Raw genomic sequence first — 26,528 nt, forward strand, 5'->3', positions numbered from 1 at the left:
CCTTGGATTTACCCTAAGAGAACTCTTTTGCTTTCAGATCTACCAGCTTAATCTTACAGTCCTTTCTAACTTCATCCTGGAACTGTTTTAAAAACCACACATATCTGAAGGTTAACCATGTTGAGATCAGTGTTTCCTTCTTTATTCTTTGGGGCAAGAGAAATTGGCTAAAGCTGTGAGCTCAGCTGTGTGTGGAGGCTTGCAAAGGATGAAGCCTTCTGAAGTTCCAAAATCAGCTTGCAGGACTCTTTTTCTCTTTCTTAAGGAATTCAGGTTGGCAGATAAAGCCCAGCCAGCAGAGACTTACTCCTTTCCCTCCTTCTCAGAAAGGAAGGGTCAGACCTATGCACAGGTTACTCTCAAGGCAGGGGAAGCTCAATTTGTCCATTTGCACTGGGTCAAAAGAGATTATTATGAGATTTCTGCACCACTCTGCAAATGCCCACCTCACCCAGGTAGTCCTCTGTCAGCAACAGCCCATTTCCAGAGTACAAACCCACTATTGTACTGTCTATATCAGTTAATTCAGCTCTGTAGACCTTGTGCCAGGCAATCTCATGGCTCCCTGCTTGCATCACCTCAGCCTGGATATAAGTTGAAGTGCAAAATTAAAACATCAGCTATTGGGAGAGCAGGACCTGCCTGCCAAGCCATTCCCACTCTGGTCTCCCATTCACTGAGAACCTACACTGTGTTAATCTCTGCACAGCCAAGATGCAGCCAGGGAGAACCTTTCTGAAGAAAATTGTTTTCTGTCAAAATCAGCTCACTGCAAACACTCTGCTCTTGAACCTGTCTGCCTAAACCCTGATCCTGTGTGCCTCCTCCTGCCTCTCTTGCTACTGTGCACCAGGAATCTTCTTTATGGGGCAACTAAGTCACCTGTCAGTCCCTCTCTGTTGGAAACACAGAGGTGCTGGTTTTGTCCTTGCCTCTACTTGGTCAGGTGTTCTCCAGTATGGTTAGTGAGATTCCTTACAACCCTGGGCCCTACTAATGCTCATGCCTTGCTAAAGCTTGTCTCTTGTCTCTTCAACATTTAAAACATCTTAGAGTTTCTGCTGTGATGATATATCATCTAAGTGTACAAAGGTATATGTGTATAAATTTCATTTGTATTAATTCTGGTCGAGGAAAAATGCATAATCTGAATTGTGCCACCTGCAACATTCAGGTAATTTTATTTCTGCTGTACTTTTTAAACTGGATACGTCTGGATACTCTCTGTCTCATTTTTTTAGATGAACCTGTTTTCTGTGATGGCTTCATGTGCACCTTTTACTGTAAAAGACCTCTGTCTTGACATCCTTTAAAGATAGGTGATCAGAATCACATAACTTATCCTCACATGGCCTGGGGACACGTTAGGGCACACCATTAGTTTATATGCATTTGTTAAGATCTCTGGTAGAGGAGGAAGTTACACTGGCTTTGAATTTGGATGTTACTCTTTTCCAAATATTCTCAGGTTTCTACAAATACTGATTGTATGAAAAGTTGTAGCCTAGTTTATCCTGTGTTTATTGCTTATAGCTGAGCCACATTGTATTTTCTTTCATTCTGTGTTACTTCCATCATCCAAAAAGCTGTAGTCTGCCCTTTGCTTCTTCTGGAGTTGTACATCTTTGCCTCAAATTAGATTCTGGGCTTTATATTTAGAAATACCCTCCTAATTTCTACTTTTTAAAAAATAATTGTTTGCCTGGCATAAGAACATGAAGCTTTTGTTCAGGTATAGTTTTAGGATTATTTGTTTTAGAAAAGCCTCTGGTTTTTGTCTATCTCCTAAGGATATTTTTATATATTTGACCAGCAAATATCTAAACATGAACTAGAAGCATAAGAGAGATACAAGTGAGGTTTGTGAGTGCAGATTGAAAGGCAGAGAGTAGGTAGCAAGGGGCAAACAGAACCTTTAGTGCAGCTCCATGTGAGTCAGGTGTTCAGTGCAAGACTGTGTGTGACATGTGCCCGAGAGGTTCCCGTGCTTTTATGGAGAGGGACCTTCAGATAGGTGCTGGTGTGTTTCTGTAAATATGCAGTGCAATTGTGTGAGTGTGAAAACGTGTGTGGGAACTGTGAAAGGACACAGACTCTAGCAGCAGTCGGTACATATGCAGAGCTTTCAAAATGTGTCCTTTGCGAAATTAGTTGTATATGCCAGTTTTGATGTTTGTGAAGATTTCCGAGGTTTTGTAGCTATGTTTTTTTTTTTTTTTTTGTGCCTGGGAATGTGTGCTATTATCCTGAAAGCCTGACTCTGACTTCATGCGCCACGACTTATTCCAGTGTAGTTTCATAAACTGCACTGAACTGACAACTGAATGACGCTGCTTTGAAACGGGATTCGGGCACTTTTCTGCACACGTTTGTGGCAGTGGATATCGGTATGGGAGAAGAGATTTCTGAGTGCAGCTGCTGGGCAGTGCCGCGCTGAGCCGCGGGTCTGCATGTGCACGAAGCGAGTGTTTGTGGACTCGTGTGTTACTCGCATGTTCCAGGGGCACGCTGGAGCCGAGCATGTGGGGCGCTGTTTGGGCGCACAGCCACGGGGCACCCTCTACCTCAAGTTTTTGCATAGCCCTAAACTCCACAGCCGCTGTCCACGAGAGACAGACCGGTGGGTAAGGGGGAAGGGGCGCTGCCGCTGTTCCCGCGGCGGGACCGAGCCGGAGCTGCTATCCCGTGTCACCTGTGCCAGGGACAGCCCGGCTGCCGGCCCGCGCTGCGCCCCGCGGCGCCGCGGCTCCGTGCCGGGACTGCCGTGCCGGGGCTGCTCTGCCCGTGCCGGGGCTGTGCGGTGCCGGGGCTGCCCTGCCCGTGCCGGGGCTGCCGTGCCGGGGCTGCCCTGCCCGTGCCGGGTCTGCGCGGTGCCGCCGGCCGCGCTGCGGTGCCGGGTCCGGCGCCCCCCCGGCCGTGCCTCCCCCAGCCGCCGTCCAAGCCCAGCCCCCGCGCGGGAGCCAATAGCCGCCCTGCCGTCTCCATCCGTCTCCCGGCGTTAAAGCTACAGCGGGGCTCGGGGCGGCGAAATCCCCGGTGGCCGTGTCCTGCGCGCCGCCCGCCTCCTGCCGCCGTCAGTGTGTCCGCACGCGGGTGCGGGAGCGGAGCGGAGCGGCGCTGCCTCCCGCCCGCCGCCCCTGCCCCGCCGCCGGGCGCGGGCCGCCTCCTCTTCCCGGCGCTCCCCACCCTCCCAGCCCGCCGCAGTTTAGTTGTTATCTTGTGTTTTTTCTTTCTTTCTTCTTCTTCTTTTTTTATTTTTTTTTTTTTCTCCTCCAACCGGGAATGCTCAAACTGGACTGATGGACATTTCCGAGCTGTGCATCTCCGACCCGCTCGGCTACCACAACCAGTGAGTGTGCCGTGCCGGGAGCGGGCGGGCCGGGGGCGGGCTGGCACCGGCGCTGCGTCCCGCTGCGGGTGGGATGGGGCAGCGACCCCGCAGTCCCCGTGCCGCAGAGCCGCCGCCGCCCAGCCCCGCGGGCACGGCGGGTGCCCGGTGTCCCGGAGCGGGCAGGGCAGGGCTGGGCTGGGCTGGGCTGGGCTGGGCTCGGCTCACCTCCGCGCCGGCAGGTGCGGCGGAGTCCGCGGAGCAGCACTTGAGGGGGTAGGCGTGCTGGTGTGTTTCTTTGGTGCGGCGTAACTTCTCCCTCTAATGCTCCATCTCCTAGGAACAGGCAGCTAACAGTGAGCGCTGGCAGTCCTCTCTGCGCAGTTTTACTTTCCGCCTGTGCTAGGATTTTTATTAGATGAATTACTAGGTGCCTATAAAGAGATGTGCATATAAAATTATACGGAGCAGATCTATTAAAGCACCGTCTTTTATTTTAAAAGTCTGTTTTTCATCTGAAATGCACTATGGAAATTCAGTTTTCCACAGACTACTGTTTTGGATAGCCTGCCCGGGGAAAGTGGAGTGAGTCGGAGGGCGGGCAAAGAGACATCCCAAGCTGGGACTGGTGGCTGCTACCTTAGCACCTGCTACTGCTCTTTGTATTCCGAAGTGGGCTGTGCCTGGTAATACTGTGTTTAAAATCACTTTAGCGTGTTAAGTTTGGGTTGATCCTGTTGGGGAAGTTAGGAAACAAGGCAGAACCTTTCCAGCGTTTTCATCCAGCTGACTGGAACAATTAATTTTAAATGCATTTCTCCGATAAATCTCACCCTGAGCGGAGTCCTCTTTTGTGTGTTTGCATGTTAATCCGTGTGTCACCTATGCAGGTTTTGTGTCATCAGAGGTGGGAATTAAGTAATTTTGCCTATTTCATTGCTTTTGTCTTAAGAATACATTGCATTTAGTAAAATTAAAATAATTAAAATCAAACAAATCATCCACAAATACCCCTCTTTCCTCATTTCAGGTTTTATTTGTCTTTCTGTACCTTGTTTTCTGATATTACATCTGTCTTTACACTCATTTCTCTTTCCTTTAATCCCCAGCTTCCAGCAGTTTCATTAAAATGAGACTTTGTATTGTTAATAGAAATTAATAATCTAACCCATGTGATTTTCTTTTCCCCACTGGTGCTACACTTGTGGCTGTTCCACTTAGAATTAAAAATAAACAAACAGTTTCTTAAGGGAAATGTATTCTATATGCTGCTGGGAGCCTTAATATTAAGACAAAAATGGAAGATGCATTTACCCTCATAAAAAAAAAAAGAACAAAATGGCACAATGAAAACCTAGATCTTCATCACTTACTATACTGTCTCTTAACTTTTTGCTTTTAATTTTTGTACTTTTGGAATTGAGAAAAAGGAAGGCAAACAACATGAAAATAGTAGGAAGTAATCTGCATATTGTATTGCCGTTCACCCTTTTTACTTTTTCATGGGCTTTCAGTCAGCTCTCAAAAATGTCAGGTGCACCTTACCCATATGCACAACTCCTTGGCTGCTGAGTAGACAGATGAAGGTGGCCCTGGGGGAAGTGCCACTGAGCCCCTCTGGCTTTACAGCAGACAGAGTGTGCTGCTTTTTGAGGTGAGAAACTGTTGGAGAGCTCTTTGTTTAAAGAGGTGCTTGGTTCTGTGTGCCAACTGACATCTTTAACATTGTTGAGGTTTGGTAAAATAGAGAAATATATTGTAAAATATTTCAATCTCAAATTTTTATTTTTTACATTTGATGAGTACAGTGGTGCAGAAAAGTCTGAAAAAAGTTACTGAGAGATGTAAGATATGAGCAGCTTTAAAAATACAATGTTTATAAAGGTATATGTGCAGTGTGTCAGGTACTGATTTGATTTGCATTCTAGTTTTATTAAGGCTAGATTTCACATTATATTCCTGTAGCTGAGGATGAGTTGGCCCAGTCTGTATCTGGTTTAGAAGTATCTTTTTTTCCCACTGTAACACAATTACCCTTTGAACATACGAAGTAAATACAGGTATTTGTGCCTGTATCCCTAACAGTCTGTGTAAGCATATTATTCTTACTGTACTGTACTGATTCTTTCTTTTGGCTCGTAATTAAAATTATTTTAAGCTATTTTCTTTTTTTAAATTTTTAGATACCACTTTTAATTCTGTGGATGGCATTCTTTGTCACATTAAACCTTAAATTAGGAACACATTTTAAAATATTGCAAACTGCTTCTTCTTGTTTAGTTGCTTGTTAAGCTATAGGAAAAAATATGAGGAAGATGCTGGAAGAGAAGTGGATGTGGTGACTCAATATGTGATCCATATAGTTCCGTGGAAACTGTATTTCACCTCACAATTATTAAAACAGAGAGCGGATTAACAAGGCAAAGGAGAGGAGAGGTGACTCCTTTCACCTTGGAGTTTGATGAGATCTTAATTTTTGTAAAAGTCAGACCCAAAAGGAATCTGAACAAAACCTAAGCAAAGGAATTTCTTGCCTCTAATTCGTTCTTCAGGTTTTGTATTTATCTTCCTCAAGCAGTGAAAATTCGCTTTCCATTGCCTGTGTGCTGATCTAAGTGATTGCACCAGGAACCTGTGGAAGGTCTGTTTAGCAGGTGTGTGGTTTCTCTCAGTGCAGGATCTTTCAGGGAGAGTAAGAAAATGCTTCTTCCTAAATTTAACTTTCTGTGCATGTATTCTAAGGCCGTGTATGTTTTATTTTCTTACACAGAAATCCGCTCTTTAGCAACCGCTTACTACATTTTGGTACTGACCTCTGGGAGAATAGTTCCTGGGGTAGATGATGCAGCTCCAAGAAAGAAGCTTTTGTATGAATTGGAATTTGTTTAAAGCATTTTGGAATTGGGACATTAACAAAGGCAGTGATTTGTACCTGCAGTCTGTCTCTCAGGTGAGGGCATATGGTGAGAATACATTAGTTGAACTGTACTGACAGCGCCTGTCTGCGGTGCAGCAGGGAGGGAAGGGTCTGCAGACACCACAAATGTACACTGCCATATAAAATGTGTCATTATAGCCACACACAACACTTGTGTGCATCTGTAGATGTTTGTGTGTAGGTGTACACACAGGTATACACACATGCATGTGTATGCTCATGTGGAGTACTGGTGGTGTGTCTCCCCCATGCAAACCTAAGGCTGTTTCAGAGTAGAACACGGCATTTTTACTTTCCCGCATTCACTTCTAAATCTCAGAGAATTTTGTTTTCTGCCTCACTGTAGTTGCCACTAGAAATGTTGACAGGACTAAGAAATTGCTATTTCTGTTTCTTATTAATATTCTACATGACAGATAGAAAGTGACCAAGGAGCCATTATGAAGGTAAAATAAAAATCACTGGCAAATGACAGCATCCTGCCAGCTGCTATGTCTCTTACACTCTTTTCCTCTAAGATACAAGAAAGACATGCGAGTCACTGATATAATAAAAATAAAAATTATTTAATGGGGAGAAATAAAAAGTTGAAAGGAATAAATTACATATTTGATAGAGAGATGGAATGGTAGAATGTTTGAATTTTAAGGCAATGAAGGAGCAAACTCCAGACGCTGCAGCAGAGAATTAACAAAGTTGCTGTCACTGACCCTAATGCATAGATTGAAGTAATGTGACTTGATTTCAGAGGTTACTGTAAATCTCCTTATTCAGTGAATGAGAGGAAATCTGAGTCAGAGAATCTGAATGCAACTGTCTGCTCTGAATATATCTCAGAGGCTGGGATTGGGAGGAGTTGTTAATTGGAGAGAATAGGATGGAGTTGTTTGTTTCGTTGACAGAATAAATTGGAAAATCTCTATAAGGAATTGGTGTAGTTACTGGGTTTCTGACAAGGTTCCCATCATAAAATGGGGTCTCAATACACTAAGCTTAGTGGGCGCAGGGCTGATGAGGAAATCACTACCTTTAGAATATTAGTATTAACTTTTCTCTCCTCTTCTAATTCCACTTGTAAAAGTAAACATGATCTAATCATTATCAATTATTGAGAAATATGGAAAGATCAATATATTTAAAAAATAGGATTTTTTCATTGTATTGATTTGAAGTGGTCAATAAATATTGCATTTAGCCTGAGAGGGGAAAGACTTTGGAGAGATTGCATCAGAGAAAGTTGCTGTGATAGAGGTTTCACAGCCCATTTTCTTGCTCTCCAAGAGAATGTTGCTCTACTCTCTGTGTCCTTTCCTCTCTGTGTTATTTCCCAGCCCTGTTTCTGCACTGTTACTAGTGCTCAGAATTACATGTTGTTTGAAAATATTCTTAAAATTATTGCAGTTTAATAAGTTTTGTGCATTTGTGTCAGTGGGTCTCTTTATAAAATTTTCCACTGCTTGAAGGATACAAATTCTCTCTCTTAGGGAACAGAAATGGAGAGAAGGCAAAAGGTTTAAATTTGAGTGTAGATGAAGTTTTGTCAGGAGCAAGGTAGAATTTCTCCAAATAGTCTAAGAGAGATTTAATTAAGGAAAGAAATAGTAAAAGTAGAAAAAAAGGTGGTGACAAAGCTTGGATAAAAAAGCCAAAATCTTTTCTCCATCTTCTTATTCTAACTTGTGCTCCTTGGTTTAAGAGTTGGGGGTCATAGAGCTGCACATCAGCAATTCCAGGGTAGAATGCAGAGACTAGGAAATTCTTCCCAGTCGGACCTGTTCTTTATTCTGTGGAGCTACTGGCGGTAACATTACAGCCAAGGAGCACAACAGAATTTTTAGTCTGCACAATGTGAGCAAGTAAATGTAGCATCTGCCCAGAGCCCAGCAGTGAGCTTCTTATTTAATGCTGCTGTAGAAACTGGGGGGGAAAAGGGGGAAAGATCAGAGTTTCTGTGATCACCTATGAATCAGAATGGTTGTTTGTTTAGTGAAGAAACTTAATAAAGAAGATACATGGTTATGGTGACCTTGCCAAAAAACAAAGGTTTCTTTCTGTCTTTGCAGTATTAGCTGCAGTTGAGTTTTGAATGTAGTCATTTCTATGTAGCTTGCATGTGTAAAGTGCTTTTGCCTGTCATTGGAAACAGAATACAATTTTGTATTACTAGTTAGTAATAGCTATTGACTTGGCAAGTTTTACTTCTTAGGAATTAAATTGTAATAACTTACTCTTTGCATTTGTTTCCATCCTTGTTATTCTCCCTCTGTCTAAAGCTTTGCCCCGTCTCTTCAGAGCAATAGAGATGCCCACAAAAAAAAAAAAAGATGCTTGCAGCTGGAGCACAGTGCACTTTGATTCTTCCAGTGCTTGAGAGTCTGGCTGCTGGCAATGACTGTCCGTGAGGAGAAACATGTCTGCTCAAGGTGGAACGCACTGTATAATAATATATTTGTCGTGTTTGTAATTGCAAATGTAATTAGCAAACAAGCTCTGGGGGATTGAGGACTTGAAACTTTCACTGCACATCATTTGACCCTATCTTGACTGGACCAGAGCTTATGTCACTGTTAACCCTTGCTGTTCTTGCAGAGAAATGCTCCTTCTAATTTGTCTGCTGATAAGTTTCCTGTCTTCTCCCTCTCCTTGCCCCCCCTTGCCCTCTCTGCCAGAGCTCCCTTTTTTTGGCTATGAGCAGCATTGTATCTGTACTTGCTTATACCTTCTTTTATTGTGATAGCAAGTGCTTATGTTCCTCCTGTGACACATGCACTAATATTTCCTTTCCTAGCACTTCTGACACAGCCTGGAAAGCATTCTGCAATGCCCTTTGTGAAGAGCACTGTGTACCAGTAAGTGCTTTTGCATACTGAGCTGTTCAGTGCATTCCTATCACCACAGGCAACGTTACTACTCAGTGCCCCTTGCACTTCACGGAGACAACTTGCGAAAAGCAGGTGGCAAGCTGTTATCACACAACCTGCGATGGCTCTCTGTCCCTGCTGAGCTGGAATTTTCCTGCACTCCCTTTCTGAATGGGGGGGAGGAATAAATATCTAGTAAATCCTATTCGTTTTATAGAGTCCTGGCAAATCTCAGTCTAGTCACCCTTAGGATGACTTTTTTTGTCCTACAAAAGATATTCCTGATCCATACGGATTTAGTGAACAGCACGGAATCAGTTCATAAAGTCATAACTTATGTGTGCATAGGAAGCAAAAGGGGCTACTTCACTTCTTTGTATTAATAGTATATTTTTTTCTTTTTTTCAAGATAAGACTTTTTTCTTATTTTCAAGATAAGGCTTAAATTGCGATAAAATTTGTGATAGGATTGTTCTCGTTTTGGACAGAGTTCTATTTATTCTTGCATTTTTGTATACGTGAAAGGAAATCAGTTAAATGTAGAGAGGGGTGGCCGGTTTTATATAATTTTTGTCATGATAGTAAGGACATGCTGCAAATCTCGCATGCTGTTAAAGGCTTGGAGGGAAAAGGAAACCTATTCTAGTTTCTTCTTGGTAGGATAAGAGTGTTTGATGAATACCCCTTCTTTCTGTCCAAATTTTCCTTTTTCATTCCTGGAAATTGTGTATGATTTACCATTTATTGTAAGAGTCGTATATTTTTCTTAAATTAACATAGCCCAAAATGTGGGTGATGGAAGTGAGACCTCCAGCTTAGAGTATCCTGCATAACAGGAGAAAATTTCTTACAGCACCTTTTGTTTTGAATGGATAGTCTGTGTTTTACTGCAGATCTTTTTACAAGAAGATTTTTTTCTTGCTGTATGTCTGCTAGTCTGAAAGGCTGTTTTGTGCGTACAGCATATTAAGAAGTGTTATTTTCTAGGTTTTCCCCCCCTTTTTCTCATGTCACTTTAAAGTTCCCTTTTGTAATAATGGCCCTCAATCTCCGGTGATGGAGCCATCACTGTGAACAATGCTGGTGAGTGTATTGTCTCGCTGTCCTTTCACTCAAGACAAAGGTCAAAAGAACAGCTTAAAAAAAAAAATGTTCAATTCTCCAATTATGACTTTGCATATAAAGATAATTTTAAGAATGTATAAGCACTTGGGTGAAAATAAAACAGAAACATGATTTTTCCGTCAGTTTCCGCAAGTACTTTTTAAAAATGTACTGACATGAATAATTACAAACCAAATTTCTCAGTGAGATTTACATCATTTTATGTATTAAAAAATTAAAGAGCTGAAGGACACTAAAGAATTATTCTTCAACAGATTTTATTTTTCCAAGTCTTCTGTGTTGTTTTTTTTCGGTCAAACAGACAAGTTTCTCTTTCTTAAACATATTTGTTCCATGGTTTAAGAAATTACGCTTATCTAGATGAGTTTTTCACAGAGGTGGCAATCTAGCAGTGAAGAACATAGGATGTTACTGATTTCAGGGATTTGGTGTAAAATTTATTTTTATTGCACATAACCAGAATTATCAGAAACACATTTTCAATGTGTATGCTTTCTACTTGCTTCACTTATAACTTTTAAAACTATTTATAATTTACACGTTAATTTTAAGGACTTGCTGTTGTTTTATTTTTCTTTTTTTTTCAGGACCATGCATGGCATGTGATTGCCATCTAGTTTTAACCGCTCAGAAAGTGCTGTAGAGGGAGAGCGATTTAATTCTTTAGAACACATAAATTCAGTCCTGCTTCAGTTCCCTTTCAGATATATATATGATGTTGATTCTACTTTTATCCTTAAGAGTTTAATTCAGTTTCTTCATAGTTTTTGCATTTCTGTTGATAAGGGTGGGTTGTTTTTTTTGGTGGGTTTTTTTTTTTTTTTTTTGTCATTTTTGTAGGCTAAGGGGGTAACGGTACAGGGAGACACTGAAAAAATTCTAAAACCTCAGTTCCTATTGCTCAACAATTTGTAGTAGGCAATTTTTGCTATCAGATTCATCAGTAGTGCACAGGTATCTGGCAGGATGAATGCTCTCCACACACCTGTGTTAAACAGCGACTTTGAGCAATGGTGTGCAGCCTAACAGGGACTACAGCAGGGAGGAGGCCACAGCTGTCTTGTACAACCGAAACTCACCTTCAAAGCCAAGGAAATCCCGACCCGGGAACTTGCATTTCCTTGGGCATCATGAAGGATGATGATTTTACCCTCTGCAGGTTCTCTTTGCCTCAATAGATTGTAGCAAATATGACCATATGAAAATGATGTCTAAGTGTATCATGCATTCAAAGGCATTATTTTACACTGATGATACCAGATGCATCTCCTCTGAAATAATTGATACAAGTTGTGTAGGGGCACCAGGCACGCTGTGGAGGACTAGGATGTACCAGGGTAGGACAGAAAAGAGTTTTCTTGCACAGAGAGGTCTATGAGTGCATGGATTGGATGTCTGTCAGGAGTCTGTGTACACACTTAATTTTACATAATTGTGCACATGCTCTAATTTAACAGAACAAACATGTATGTAAACGATATAATTTTATATATAATCAAGTGTTCATTTGGTGTTGTATAGTGAACTATTTCACTTATCCATCCAATGTCTTTTTGGATGCACGTGCAAGACTTTCTGTGTGTGGTTACGTATTTCTGCGTGTATTAGTGTATAAATGTATAGAAAGAAATAAGGATAGGTCTGTCTTCATAAAAAAATTGTTCCCAGTCTTCATTAATTCAAGCTTGTAAATGTGTTCATGACTTTACACAAGAAGGTGTTTTGTAAATGGAAAATGCTGTACAAATATACCATACAGAATATTGCCGCTGGAAAAATCGGTTGTTTCTCTGGGAAGATATATTATTATAGATAATACAGAATTAGGTGCTACTAAATAAGTGCAGTTAGATATTCTGTTTATGAATCAATGAATTGGTGTTTTTTAAAGAAGAATAGAGATTTTCTTTAAATGGAATATCACAGAGTAATTTTAAAAGCAGTATGAAGAACATAGATCCAGTTATAACATTGTCAAGATAAGGATGGGCTCGAGTGCCATAGCCATAAAAGTCAGCGATTTGGAAATTATTTTATCTGTTTATTTAATTTTTGGTGGTTTTGGAAATTTTTTCTTTCTTTTTTTCTGTTTAATGTGGTCTTGTTTTAGTAAGCCATAAAATATAGTAGGCTTCCCTTATGGAACAACTTAAAAGGTTATTTGATTATGAAATATTTTGGGGTTTTGTTTTAATTTCTTCACCTACAGTGTATCTGAAAATTGTCTTTTTATTATTTTTTAAAGTGTTCTTTATTTTCCTACAGAACAGTTACTTTTTTCCTAGAAATTACATTTGGGGGACTGTCATTACAGAGCAACTACAAGCTCTAATCACTGCCCATGATCATTACATCTCTAATAATATGGACTGTCTCTGTTGAAATTTTCTTTCTTGATTTCCTAGTCTAACATGAACTTGTTTCTTAGAATGCCAACAAATTTAATTCCACAGCCTTTTAAAAATGACATAATTATGAAACAAAAACAAAAGCTCTCACAGTACAGTGATGTGCTATCTATACATGTTTTAATGTGCTAATTTTCCTTAGAATTTTCCCTTGGGTGTTTAGGGAAAAATAGATTCAGCCCTCTTAATTGTTTGTTGAAAGAAGAAAAAATACCTGCTTTTGGTTCGTTTACTTTCTCAACATACTGTTACTTTGCTTCGGTCTCTGCAAAATGTTATAGATTCAATTCCCCTGCTGGACCAAGAGTTAAAAATTAATTCATGAATAATAAAAGCCAATCAGTCTTGTTGAGTTTAAGAAGGATTAGAAGAAAGGTTTTTGTGCAGAAGCAGTTATATATCTTGGTTGTGATATTGTTGGACTAATAGATATTGTACTAGGTCCCACTGGTTATCTGATAAAGGTAGCTGATTTGCAAATAGGATTGTTATCCTGGTGACTAACGAGTCTAATATTGGATGGGTTAAAAGAGAATGGGCAGCTGGTGTCTGTTATAAGTTCTTGACTCCCTCTTAGAAGACAATTACTTCATTCAGATGGATAGATTGGAAAGGGATCAGGTAAATATAAACTATGAAGAAATGGTTCCCTCCATGATACTGCAGTTGGACTTTTCAAGCAGAGTGATCTGACTTGGGTGCTGAATTCCACTGAGTGTGAGTGTGCCTGTGGTGGGAGCTGTCCATAATTGTTGGGAGACCTGCACAGACATCAGGCACCCTGTGCTCAAAACATGCCACTGATACAAGGCTGACACAGAAAAACTCATGAATCCCTTCACGTAGAGGAAGGATTTGCACACGAAATTTTGTGATGTCAAATCATCCGTCCCTACACAGTTCTGCTGAGTGACACTGGAAGGAAGAAGAAGATGTGGCTTCGGAGGAAGGAGGGCATCCAAAGTGACAGAGATCTCGCTTTTATTATTTTGTGAAGGATTTGTTTCTAAAGGTAGAGTTTAGGGGAAAGACAGTGTTCAAAGGTGGCTTAGGAACAGTGCTTGAGGCTGTGACATGAGGTATAAGGAGAAGGCTGCAGCCCTTCAGCTCAGTTGGGTGGAACTGAAAAAGAGGATGTGGCTGCCCTGGGCAGGACAGGAATGGATACATCTTTTCAAATATCTGCTCCATAAGAGCTTCATTCGATTACAGACCCTTGTTAAGAAAAGCATCGTGTGTGACAAATTATTCTTGTGTATGGGGAGTTCACTGTCACATTCAAGAGCCACAGCATCTCTGTCTTTCAGCTGTCGTCGTGGGAAAACTTGTAAACAGAGGATCTCTGTGAGGTTAAAGACAGTGACATTCAGCCTGCAGGCGACTGGCTGTTACATTTGGGTAGAAATAAAGGCAGCCTAGAGAGGTGTCCATCTTTTGAAAGGAGGAGAATTTTGCTTCCCTCAGCGCAGGGCTGGCCGGTGTCCTTGTCCCCAGGTGGCCGTGGCAGGTGGAGCTGGAAGAGCTCTGCAGCCATCTGCAGGGCTGCGCCGACAGTGCGCCGGCTGCCGGGGCTGCGGCCGCCCTGCTACAGCCCCGCGCCTTCCTTGGCACGGGCAGCTCTCTGAAAATCCGCACGGCACTTTGTCTTCCTCCTAAAGTACACCCGGGTTTCTCCTGGGCATCCTGGCCGTGCTCTCATTATTGCATTAAGAGAGCCTTTCCATGTTCATGGACCTGATGGAGCCTCCAGGGAGGCTCTGTCATCCCTGCTGTGCACTCCCTTCAGCATCCTACTAATATTAGTTTGGATGCCTGAAGGGTGATTCCCGAGTGTACGAAGACCTCATGGTAAGAAAGAGAAACTTTAGTGTTTTGCATAAGAGTTTCACGCAGTCTTTAAGAAATACATTAATCTTCATGACTGCATCATTTGTGTTTATGTACACTGTTTCCAAAGTGGAGCTATGTCTTGCATTCTCACAGAATCAGAACTGCTGAGGTTGGAAGGGACCTTGGGAGGTCATCTGGTCCAACCCCTGGCTCAAACAGGACCATCTAGGGCTGATTGCTCAGGAGCAGGTCCAGACTGCTCTTGAATATCTCCAAGGGGACACCACAACCTCTCTGAGCAACCTGCACAACACAAGTGCTTGGTCACCCACAGCAGTGAAAAAAGTGTTTGCTTATGTTCAGAAAGACCCTACTATATGTCAGTTCATGGCCTCATGTGTCCTTTGAGGATTTTTATCTCCTACTTGAGTTTGCCCAATCATTTTATAGTGTCTCAAAACTCTTTCTAGTTTGTCAGTCACTTCCTAATAAAGTGACACATAAATTTTAGATCCGTTTAGGCTAAATGTATGTGGAAGAGAAGTATCCCCTACCTGGTTCCTTGGGAATATAACTTGCATTGAGATCATTGAGACCAGAATTGTTGTGCTCTGGCAACCTGAGCTAAGAGTGTTGTCTTAAAATTACAGTCAGGTCAGCAAAAGCATCTATTATGTCTCATGAGGATGTAAAGGAATTTTTCATCTACTCTAGAGTATGGCTTATCCACATCACAATATAATGAATATGTAGAGGTATTTATTTTAAGTATCCTCTGTTTTCTGTTTTTCACTCAGTAGCTGGTTTATCATCTTGTTTATCAGCTACCCAGTCTTGTCTTAACAGGGTAAATGAATAGCAATGAGCCACAATTAAAAGCAGATTTAACAGGAACCATCCATTCATTTGGTGGTTGCCCATTACTTTGACTGCTGTTCTCAATCCTCGTTGTCTCTGGTTTCTTCTGGAAGGATGCCATCCTTTGTAGCTTTTGTACATCACAGATGTGAGAGTTAGGACATGAATGTAGTCCACTGTTCATGATGTGGACTACTGAACCAGGGAAAAAACCTTGAATAGCCATAGAGAAAAATCTTTGAGGAGAATGCCATATTAAAATGACTTCTACCATGATAGAAGACCTTCTGCCTGTAATAATATAGTCAGTACTTGCAGCCTTCTAGAAGTGACTACTGTGCTAACAGGTTCTGTTGCACTCACAGCTATAGGTAATTTATATCAGGTTACTTCATCTTCTGAGAGCAGCTAACAACCATGAAATGCTGTCACTGCTGTTGAAGAAAGAGGCTGGTGTTGAGGATTTATATGGGAAACTAGATAAGCAGAAACCACAGGATGAAGAAGCCATCTACAACCTTTGAGCATGCTTGGGGACTTTCTTTTTAAAACTGTCTTCCAAGGTACTTTGAATATGAATCTGTTGTCATTTTTGCTACCGTAAATGACAAGGAACTCTGAAAATCAGATTGGTTGCACCAATGTAAAATTGATACAAGATTAATATTAGTCTATTCTGTTCAATATCACAGTAAAAGAAGTAGTATGTGGAAGCCATATAAAATCATATTGATGTGAAGGGACAGGAATCAACTAAATCTTTGTATGGGAGTGGTAAAACAAGCGATTTTCTTTCCATAGAACTCTGCCAGGTGCTATTAGTGCCTCAGATCACTGGCTGATTCTTTCAGAGTTCAGGTTTCATGCTTCTAATGCATGAAATGATTCTTTCACCCCTTTGGGAATAATTTGGAGTATGTTGGAGAAGGCTGCATAGTGGTAATTGGGGAGCAGTTTGATGCATTGCTAAAATACACAGAGGACAAAATGCCAAATGAGGTGTGAGAGCAGGTGAAGTGTGAACTAGCTGAAGTTGCAAAGAATATTATCCAGATAAAAACATACCAGAGGTGAGTAAAGCAGGACTCCAAAGAAGCATTCCAGCATGTGGAGAATTCCAGAGGATCTCTAGAGGAGAATGCCCTTTGCCAAATTTGTGAGGATGAAACCCATGGAATAGGGATGAAACTCATCTCCTGTGCAAAGGAGAAAGAAGACTGCAAGAGGATAGCTGGGAAGAAGAAACCCAGCTCTGGTTTTAAGCTTCTTTTAAGGTATCTATATAAATATATAATGCTATCAAGCTGAGTAGCAATTGCATCTTTATAGCAATAGATAAAATCAAGATAAAGAAGAAGGCAAATGTAACAAATTAAGTGCCTTAAGCAAAACCTCCCTGTGGGTAGGAAGTCTTAGTACCATCTGATTCTGTAGTATCCTGAGAACTCTGATGCTGCAAGAAAATGCAAGACGTGATGTCAGGCATTATTCTACTGCTCTACACGGGATCCAAAGGAGAGCTGATGATTCAGAATGATCTTGAGCATTTTGGATTGTAAACAGTATAGTTCCACTGAACTCTGTTGGAGCTGTGTTTGATTGGAGATGGTGCACTGGGGGAAGGACAAGCAAAGGTAGAACCTGTGTCATGGAGCTTGAGGTCAGACTGGGACAGAGAAATGAACTGACAGAGAATGACTGAAAAGCCAACGACAATGTCCAATCACTGTGGCTGCATTTTGTCTTTGTGCTGCAGGGTGGAAGCAGTGATCAGCATCCGTGTGAGGTGGGGAAGAGGTGCACGTGAAAATCTTGCCTACACAAGCACACAGGTCCCTTCTGCCTGATAGCCCTGTCACTAGGCTGGGGTTTCAGCCTATCCCCATGATGGGGAATCTGAAAGCTGGGAGGTGATGGGAGCAAATTGCCCTGCAGTAAGACATAAAGCAGCAGGACCTTCCAGAGGGAAGAGAAGCATTGAAATGGAGCTTCTGACATTGGGAAGAGCTGCTGTGTATAGTGTCGTGGGGCCTGATGAAAGAGAACTGATCCCTAGGGATGAGGAGATTTATTGCAGTGTGTTTAGCACCCCTGCAGCTAGAGGAGAAAGACACACATTAGCAGCTGGTGGGAGGCCTGTGCTGCATTTCTGCTCCAGTGGAGAAGGCAGGAATGACACATTGCTATGAGGTGGGATGGGAGTGGAGCTCTGCACATCAGCTGGGGCAAATTAGAGGAGCACTGACTTGGCATGGAAGAAGGAAAATCTTAACTGATGTTTTTCGTGGGGATAGAGGTGCTACAAGATATCCCCCAGAGAAAAAGCTCAGTCAGTGAGCTGCAAAATGAGAGAACTGGGGAACACTAATCAATCCTAAAAATTTTTCTGGCAGGTTCTGCTGGCCACTGCTGGGTATTAGTACAATTTCAAGTCTTCATGCTGTGTTGTAGGATTACAGGTTGCTTACCTTTTGGCTCTTGCAATGTGGTACAAGAGATGGTTTTCATTTTTCCCCAACTTTTATCTGAAGTCCTTCCTGTTGGGTGGGAAGGAGGGAACAAAGAACAGCACATGACAAACCTCTTCTTCTTGAGAAGTTCACGAGCTGATGGAATTGCTTTGTAGTTCCTGTTCAGGCAGCTCTCTGCAGTTGTGCAGTACTTGCTCTAGAGATTGTACACAGACATAGGGAGGGAAAGGAAGGTTCTTTCCTGTTTTTACCTGGTTTTGAGGAATACTCTGCATTGTTATTTCTATAACTACTTCATATGCCAATTAACATAAGGAGAGTAGCATGGTGTCTGTCTTCTACTTACTGGTGTAAATTAATTTGCTACCTCACCTATGTGCTTTATACATGCACCCTTTGCACACCTCTTGTGTGTCTCCAGCTATGCTAAAGCAAGCAAGGATATCTTCTGTGTAGCTTGTCTCTGTTTCAGGAGGTGCTTTTTGCTGAACTGAGGCTCAGAGCATCTCCTTGGCTTAAGGAAGGTGTTGTAAGGATGATTTATGTAAAGGTGGTACATAAAACAGTGTAACAGGAGCGTGAATGTATTAAATCCATGAGAGAACTCTAGTAGGAGCTGGAGATTTGGGACTGGGCTTTTTGAGCCAACACTTATTTAAAGTGTAATCAGGACTAAAAGGTACTTTGTGGAGGTCAGTTGAACAGCATTTGTTCTGAGAAGCTAAAATTTTAATGGACAGGGAGCAATATAGTGCTGGACAAGAGAGCCCACCACCTGAAAAATTAGTTGTGAAAACGTCAGTTGTAACATCTTGCTTAAACAATATTGTTACCTACCTCTAGCTTTCTGGATTTAAAGGAGCAAAGTGGAAGAACTTCACAGGAGTAGGAGGTAGGGCTGAGCCATGTTTGCATGCAGTGGTGCTGAGCCTCTGTCAGATATGTCCTTTTCATGATGTGCATTCTGACATTTCCTTATCACTTGGGGTGCAAGGATGCATCTTTTGCCTCCAGCAACCCAGCTGCGAGGATAGAGTAAATATTGCTTTGTGGCCAAAGGGTCCTGTTAGCTTCCAGGAGACACAAAGCAGCAGCACTCAGAAAAATTAACAGCAGTAAAAGTACATTATACAATTCATCGATCTTTTGTTTCCAACAGTGGAGCAATGCTGCTTGGGGCACACAGGTTACACCAGGGTCAGCACTTTCATTAGGAGAGCCTTGGTCCTCCACCCTCACCCCAGCAGCTGCAGGGTGCCTGCAGTAGGTGCAGCTCCTGCCATGGGTGGGTGAGGCTGGAGCAGCCGCTCAGTTCTAGCAGCGCGAAAATCAGAGGCAGTTAGGTACGAGTGAAAATATTATAAGTTTCCCTGGTGTCAGCACAGGCTAGTTCAGATTTTAAAAATGAAATATGGCAGCTAATTAATCTAGATCACAGCTTAATCGCCTGTGGTGGGTTTAAAAAAAAAAAACATTTTTGTCTGAATTTAGCACTTATGAAAGTGAGAGGCTGGGATTTCTGCATAGACCAAAGCACAGCATGGATAAGCTGTCTCCTGCTGGCTCTGTTCATGCTCCCCTGTGGTGGCTTGCAGTAGCCACTGCTGTTTCCTACAGTTTGCCTTTCATAGCCTCCTTTGCAGCAGCATCCATGCACCCAGTGTGACACACACCCCCCCCTGAGCCTCAGCAGGTCCTTGTAGGAGCAGTCACAGAGGTCCAGAGGCACAGAGCAGCAGATCTGCAAGTTCACTCCAGGGTGATACAGGGAATGTCTCTTCCCAGAGCCCAGACTGCTGTGCACTCCCAGTATTAGGGTGTGGTGTGGATAGGGAAAGGAACAGGATCAGCAGAGAAGGCACCGAGGGAGGTCAGAAAGCTCAATAGATGAAGGATTTGACAGCTCTGTTCTTTTCCTCAGACCAGCAGCAGACCTGCACTGGGGAAAAGCAAAAGTCTGTCCAGTTTTATAGACTGAGTGCATTTATGTTTTTTACAGATTTCAGAGAGACAAACCACGAGTCCTTCATTGTGTGTCTCACCCATCATTAGTGAGTTGCTTTCTGCCAGTGTTTTCAGTGGATGTGGGTCTTGTAGAGAGAGGCATCACAGGCACTGTCTGCATGACAACATCAGCCAGTGGCTGGGTGAGGTGAGGGACAGCTGGGGGAAGGCAGGTGCGTGTTTGAGAGATGAGCAAAAACACATGGACCAAGCTGAGTGCGTGTCATGGATCACAGAAAGGACCAGGACAATGTGAGGCATGACTGTCTATTAATTGTTGTGGAATTACTTAAATAATTTGTCAGCAGAAGGACAATTTTCTACTCAAGTCAATTTTCTACTCAGCTCAAGTCTACATTTTCTATTTCAACTCAAGTTCAGTCAACATTTTTATTAAGAGTCTCTACAGCTAAGAGCAAACCATTTCCTTTTTCCTTCCTCTTTCATTCACACTTATGCTGAATTATGATCCTGAGTGTTCTTGCAGGTTAGCAAAGCTGAGCAGGAGCCAAGCAAGCAAATGTGGAAGGCAGGGCAAGAGTTGGTGCTGCTGGCCAAAAATTCTTTGTTCTGAGAGCTGGCACCTCAATCTGGGATCAGGGCTGTCCTGTGTCCCTGGCACACATCTTGGCATTGCAGTATTGATTATTTGGTGTTTTCCAATGTTCTGATTAAATTTCAGCTCAGACATTTACATTTTTCCTTATTTTCCATTATAGTTTTAATGGGACAAACAATTTTTTTTTTTTTTTTTTTTTTTTTTTTTTTTGCTTCAGAAGCTCTGGCTGTACACAGCGAAGAGCTGCTGTGTGAGGCTTCAGAGATGGGATGAGTGAAATGGTCTCCTAATGCACATACAGTTTTGAGTAGCCTTGTGGGTGAAACATACTGCATGTTGCTTCTTATTCACTGTAAATCATAATTTCTAATGTATTTTTATACAGTGACCTGAGCAGATAGAAAAGGAACTCTTCCATTTTGTGAAGTAATAACTGTAACCTAGGTGAAATAGCTTTATACAAAAATGGATTGTTAATATTAATAAAATACAATAGTGCTATTTTATACTCTAACCTTCAGCAGTTATCCTGACCTATGTAGGAGCAAATACCTGGTGATGAATTTGAATAAAAATGTTATTTCTTATTTTGTCATTTAGATGAAGCAGTCATACTTGCTGTGGGTGTGGGGAGATCTGGAGAATACAGAATACTCATTCAGTCAGTGTTTTGACCAGCAAAGAAAGTCCTGTCCCAGCATAGAAAGTAGGGAACAATGTGATCTTCAGCTTCAAAATGCAATATTAGTGGATTGGTTTTTGTTGTGTAATATTTGATCCATGAGGGCCCTGTGATCCCTGGAAGCCTGTAAAGCAATTTGAAAAATGTAAGGAATGTGTAACAAGGTAAGAAGTAAGAGAAGAAGCAAAGAATTTACAACAGTGTGGAATGGGTGTAGCAGGAAAAAGAAGGGAGAATTGCACATATCAGAAAGCACTTTAAAAAGATTCAAGATACTCACATGTCCACTAGGCATGAGGATGGGGTTTGCCCTGTTTAATGTAACATTGTTCTTACACAGTACATACCCCCACAGCCTCTCAGATGTCAGGTTCTGTCTGAGGAACAGTAACAGATACAAGCATTTTTGGAATACCTGTGATTTCTTCCTGCCAAACAGGACTTTGAGAAGCCTGTGGGCACACAATTAACTCATTTTAATTCAGCCCTTGTGGGAAAGGTCAGGGTCCCTTGCTCTCTCTCTCTGAAATTGCTTTGTAGAAGGGATGGTTAGTTAGCATCGACTGAGCATCTGCCACCGAGGCTCAGTGAATAATCCCACTCTGCATCAGAGCAGGAGGCAGAAACCAGACAGGGCAGACCAGCAATGATTAGTAAGCTTTAGTGCAGCCTGGGGATGCATGTGGTCTAGGTAGGATTTATTTGGCTTTCCCAATTTTAATTTCTGTGTTTCTCTGTGAGCTAGTCAAGACTGGGCAACCAGCAATCCCAGAGGTAAAAGAGCAGAGTTGAAATCTCATTTTTTCTCTTCCTTATTTTTTGTGGAAATTTCCCCCTTTTTGTTTTCTTAATTTGTGATTTTGGGTCACAGAAAGCTGAGAGCATCCCTGAAGATGGCAGCACAGGCTCCCCAAATCCTGCAGTGCTCACAGAGTGGAGTTAGTGCTTTCTGGCCTGGCAGAGGGAATCTTTCCCTGTTTCCTTCCTTCTCCTGCAGGCAGACAAGTGGATGTTTCTCCTGCCCAGGACTTCCTTTTGCTGTGTGATTCATGTTCTCAGTGAGTGGAGATTACTTCTACACTGTTTTGGTTTTTTTGTTTTTGTGGTTTTTTCTAATTTACTAGGGCAGTGCTAAAACTTTAACCTGAGAAAATGGATTTTTTTTATTTCCTAGCTGTGCTGAAGTGAAACTGTGTCTTTGTGGTGTTATCATTTCTGAGTGAAAATGATCTTTCTCTTAAAATAACAGGCAAAATCAAACATATATCATAAAGCAAAAGGAATCCTGAAAACTGTACAAATGTATTTATATTGGGTTTTGGAGCAAATCAAAAAGTTTTGCAGATTTTTTTGTTGGTTTTGTTGTTGTTGTTAAAAAGAGATTTTTTTTTTTTTTTTTTTTTTTTTTTGTGAGGAATTATGTCCCTATCAATAAATGAAGTACATACACTGCTCTTGGAAGCCCACAAACTAACTCCTGCAATTAAGTAGCTTTCCTACTTTCTGTTTCTTTAAGAAGCTGGATGCTCTAAAGCTGGAATAAGGATTGAAGCCCAGTTCCCAGCTCTTCTATAACTTCCCTAGGTGAACTGAGCAAACAGCTCAGGTCTCTGCTTCTCTCCCCATCTGTAAATTTTGAATCAAAACATTCTCTATCTTTAATTTTTCTCTGGAATGCAAGTTCTTATGGACCAAGACAAGTCTTTAATACATAGTACACTGCCTAACACTTCGGTTCAGTGAAGTGCTTTCATAATGAAAATAATACCTTTAATAATGCAACCTTTCCTGTCCCAGTCATCATCCCACAAATTAGTTTGTTTTCCAGTTTTGCTTTGGTGGGAAAGAAGTTCCTGGAAGTGGGTGCCTTGTGCTGGGTTGTTTAGCTTGAATTTCTGTAGTAAGGATGAAAGCTTGTGAACTGTGCAAATGCATCAGTGCTGCCTTGGCACAGATTTTTCAGCAAACAATACTCTGCCTGTTTCCAAGCATATTCCTGTATGTGTATGTATAAAGTTATATTGCACATGCCAGTCCTGATTTGCACACTCAGATAATGGAGATAAGCACATTTTGTATTTCTGCAAAAACATCCTCCTTGGTGAGGAGATCTCTGTGATGCAGCGTGTGTGTAAGCACCAATTTCAGACCTTTTAATCTTGGCAGCATCTGTATCACACTGTCTGTGTCCTGTGTCTATTCATACTCTCTGCCAAAGTCATAAATGACAAAATGCTTTTCTTTCTTCTCCTGCTTACCTGTTGGCTTTCTCCTTTTGAGGTGTATTTGCTTCAATCTGATCCAGATTGCCTTTGACTTAAAGTTACTGCAACTTATTTTTCTGTTTCTGAGAGATTTTAGAGTTTTCAGAGTTAATTTCTCTTCTACTTCCCCTTAACCCCCCATGGTTTTTCTTCTCATTGTCCCAGTAGTGGAATTGGCTTCCCAAGACTGTATCACATGCCTTTGAGAGCCACTCAGGGTTCACTTCTCTCACCTCAGCCAGGCCTCCCCCTATTCTGCAGTGTTGTTTTGTCCCAGCCTGGATGAGTTAAAGTGTTTGAATTTTCCCAATGTGAATGATATATGGCTCTGCTATTTTGGGAAGCTTTATAACCTGAAGAAGCCAATATTGATGGTTTAATTACTTCCCAGGTCAGTAAGGAGAGCAAAGCTACTACTTAGGTTTATCTCCTTGGCAGTTCTGCAGTATCATCCTTTACTTGCCAAATTTAGGATCCCTATGGCCAAAGGCTCTTTTAAAAGGAAGTTCTAATAAGGCAACTTTCCTTGCTACCAGCACCAGAGAAGGTGGCCTGTGGATGACTGACACTGGAAGTCTGTACTGTGAGGCTTCAACAAATCTCTGTTCACCATCTATTTGCCTGACATGCCCTGCAGCCCTATGGCTCTGCTCAGACCCAAGCAACACGTAATGCTCTCCACATCAGAAATGGAACTTCCTAGTTCCTTCCTTCCCCACCTAATGGCTGTGATTTAAGCACTAACATTGCATCTTCACCTGTCTGGAGACTGCTGCCTCGGCAGCACTTACCTTTTTGTGACAGGGTGCTGTTCAGCAGCCTACCCTCAATTTCCCAGGAAAATGGGACCACACATCACTGACCCTGAAGTGCAGAAATGAGAGTATGATGCTTGTTTGGGATTGCAGGAGATCCTTTTCCCCATGTTTTCAGTTCAGTTTCTTTCTGTCCTGAAATATTCACTGGAGCTAAAATGTGACAAACTGTTTCTGTAATGACAGGGGAGGAAATTGCGCTTTAAGAACTGAGACATCACTGAACATGTCATATGTGAGAATTCTTCTTGTCCCTCCTTGTGCACAAATCTAGATTTCCTCAACTTGTCTTTCCTGCAACCAGAAGTTCTGTCCTGCAAACCCCCCCCCCACCAAGAAAAAAAAAGATATCCAAAGACTGTCATCTTGTGTAATGGTAGGCTCCAGACTGACCTCCAGGTGAAGTAGGTATTACTGGATGTCACATAGAATGTGCATAGCCCTACATTGTTAAAAGTAATTAAGTTTTTTCAAAATGTATTTCCAAATGCGTGTTCTGTCTCCTGCACTGTTTCCTCTTCCTTTGGATATTGAGGTACTGTGGGAGGTTTATGCTGTTCCATGAGGGCACAAAGCAAGAAAACCTCCCCATGTAAAGTGCACATGGACAAGGCATCTCAAAGCTCCTAAGACCAGCTGGTTTGCAGTTCTTTCCTTTCTTTGTTTTCCAGTGATTGAGTGTACAAAATGGAGCTAGAGCTTCATGGACATGAAGCCAAGTCCTGAATATATCCTTGCTATATATTTATCATAATAGAACATTATAAAATACACTGGGTGTCTGGAAAAAATACAGCAACTATTTGTAAAAACTGTGAGGAAGGTGTATGAAAAGAATTATTGTTTTGTTTCTTAATGCAATTTTTTTCCATCAGGATAAGAAGGAAGTTTGTTATCACCACTCGAGAGCATGAAACAGATGTAGAAGCCTTTTTTTTTTTTTTTTTTTTTTTTTTTTAATTTGCAGTATTTTCTGGGTTTAATGCCATTTTAATAATTTTAAAGGTATAATTTAGATTCTAATATTTTTGGTGCTTAAGTTTGGTGACACCCCTGTGGCAGGTTTGAAATTAACGAAGTATGGTGAGCTGAGCACTGCAGGGTAAATCTCAATAGACACACTTAAAGTCATATAAATGTGGATCTGATCTGTAGTTCACTGGAACTCCAAGACTGAAATGTCCATGGGCTGTGTTGGCAGGATGAGACTCAAAGGTACCCATTTCTCTCTCTCTCCCTCCACATGTGGTGTATTTTTGTGGCTGTATCCCATAGTACCTGGATTTGCATCCCACCCCTTTTCTCCCCTCAGCACTTGTCAAATCCAACAGCCAGAAAGGAAGGAAGGGACTCCTAAGGGTCACCCCTCAGGGTACAGCAGTGTCAACCATCCTTGGGAAGGTTCTTATGCCTGTTTTTTTCCCAGCTGGAGGAAAAAAACCAGCAAAAAAGCTTGAGGCTCCATGCCAGACATGGTTCTAAGTCACAAGGTAGTAGCAGCCCTAGAGTGGTCCATGTGCTTTCCCATCTGAGGAGTTTTCCTCCTCCTCCCAGTTGTTGCCTCTGCTGCCCAGGGTGCGTTCCTGGAAGAACGCTGCCTGTGACACAGCAGATCAATGGGCACAGACCCAAGCCCCTGCTCCCAAGGATCAATATGATGTTGGAGTACTGCACTGGGGCTGGCATTGCCTGCTCCTTTCAGGTCTGGCATCAATTAGCTGCAGCCTGCAAATAGAAGTGGAGCAGTAACACTCTGCAACCTCGATAACCTGTCCTGAGGAGCCTGCCAGAGTCAAGGGGCTCCTTGCTGCCACTGCAGCCAACAGACCCATTTCATTAGGCTGGAAAGGTTAATTGCATTGAAAACTGCTGTCATCCTCAGCACATGATCATTGTAGAACTCCACAGTGGTGTGAGTCCTGAAGCTGTCTCAGGGAAGCCCCTCTGAGCTCTGAGAAAATTTTCTCAGCACAGTTTCTGTGCAGAGAAGTCAGACCCTTGTCTGTCACAGTTCTCTTGCTGAGGTCCCTTTACTTTGCTTAGAGAAAGCTGGTGAATTTAAGTTTTTGCACTGATTTTTTTTTAAATACAGATTTTGTTACCTTAGCAAGCATCCTCTTGTCCTTATGTTAGAAACAGCATCCTAGAAAGCAAGTAAAGACTAATGTTGGGGTCTGAGATTTGGCTTTCTAATGAAATGTTTCAAGTTATTTTTACTGAAAATATTAAAGCAGAAGATTATTCCATGATCTGACACAAAAAGCCTGGCATAACCAGAGTATTCAGAAATACCCTTATTCTCAGGTTATTGGTGACTGAGCAATAGCTGGTCTGTTAAATATTTAGTTGCAGCTTCTTTTATAAACCCTTCTGTCTCTCTTTCAT

The 26,528-nt window shown here is 41.9% G+C and overlaps 1 protein-coding gene across 4 annotated transcripts in view; it reads left to right on the forward strand.

Moving 5' to 3' along the window:
• Positions 1-26,528, forward strand: part of ESRRB (estrogen related receptor beta) — a 123,325-nt gene that overhangs the window by 41,075 nt on the left and 55,722 nt on the right. Inside the window, exon 1 of one of the 4 annotated variants that reach the window (XM_079308570.1) lies at positions 3,268-3,349. The exons of the other annotated variants lie outside the window; for them this stretch is intronic. Coding sequence (XP_079164696.1) covers positions 3,300-3,349 — 50 coding nt within the window. The 5' untranslated portion in view covers positions 3,268-3,299. Of the gene's footprint in view, positions 1-3,267; positions 3,350-26,528 lie in introns of those variants that run through there. 4 annotated transcript variants of the gene reach the window in all.

Source organism: Erithacus rubecula (genome assembly GCF_903797595.1).
Source record: "Erithacus rubecula genome assembly, chromosome: 6".
Classification (NCBI taxonomy): Eukaryota; Metazoa; Chordata; class Aves; order Passeriformes; family Muscicapidae; genus Erithacus; species Erithacus rubecula.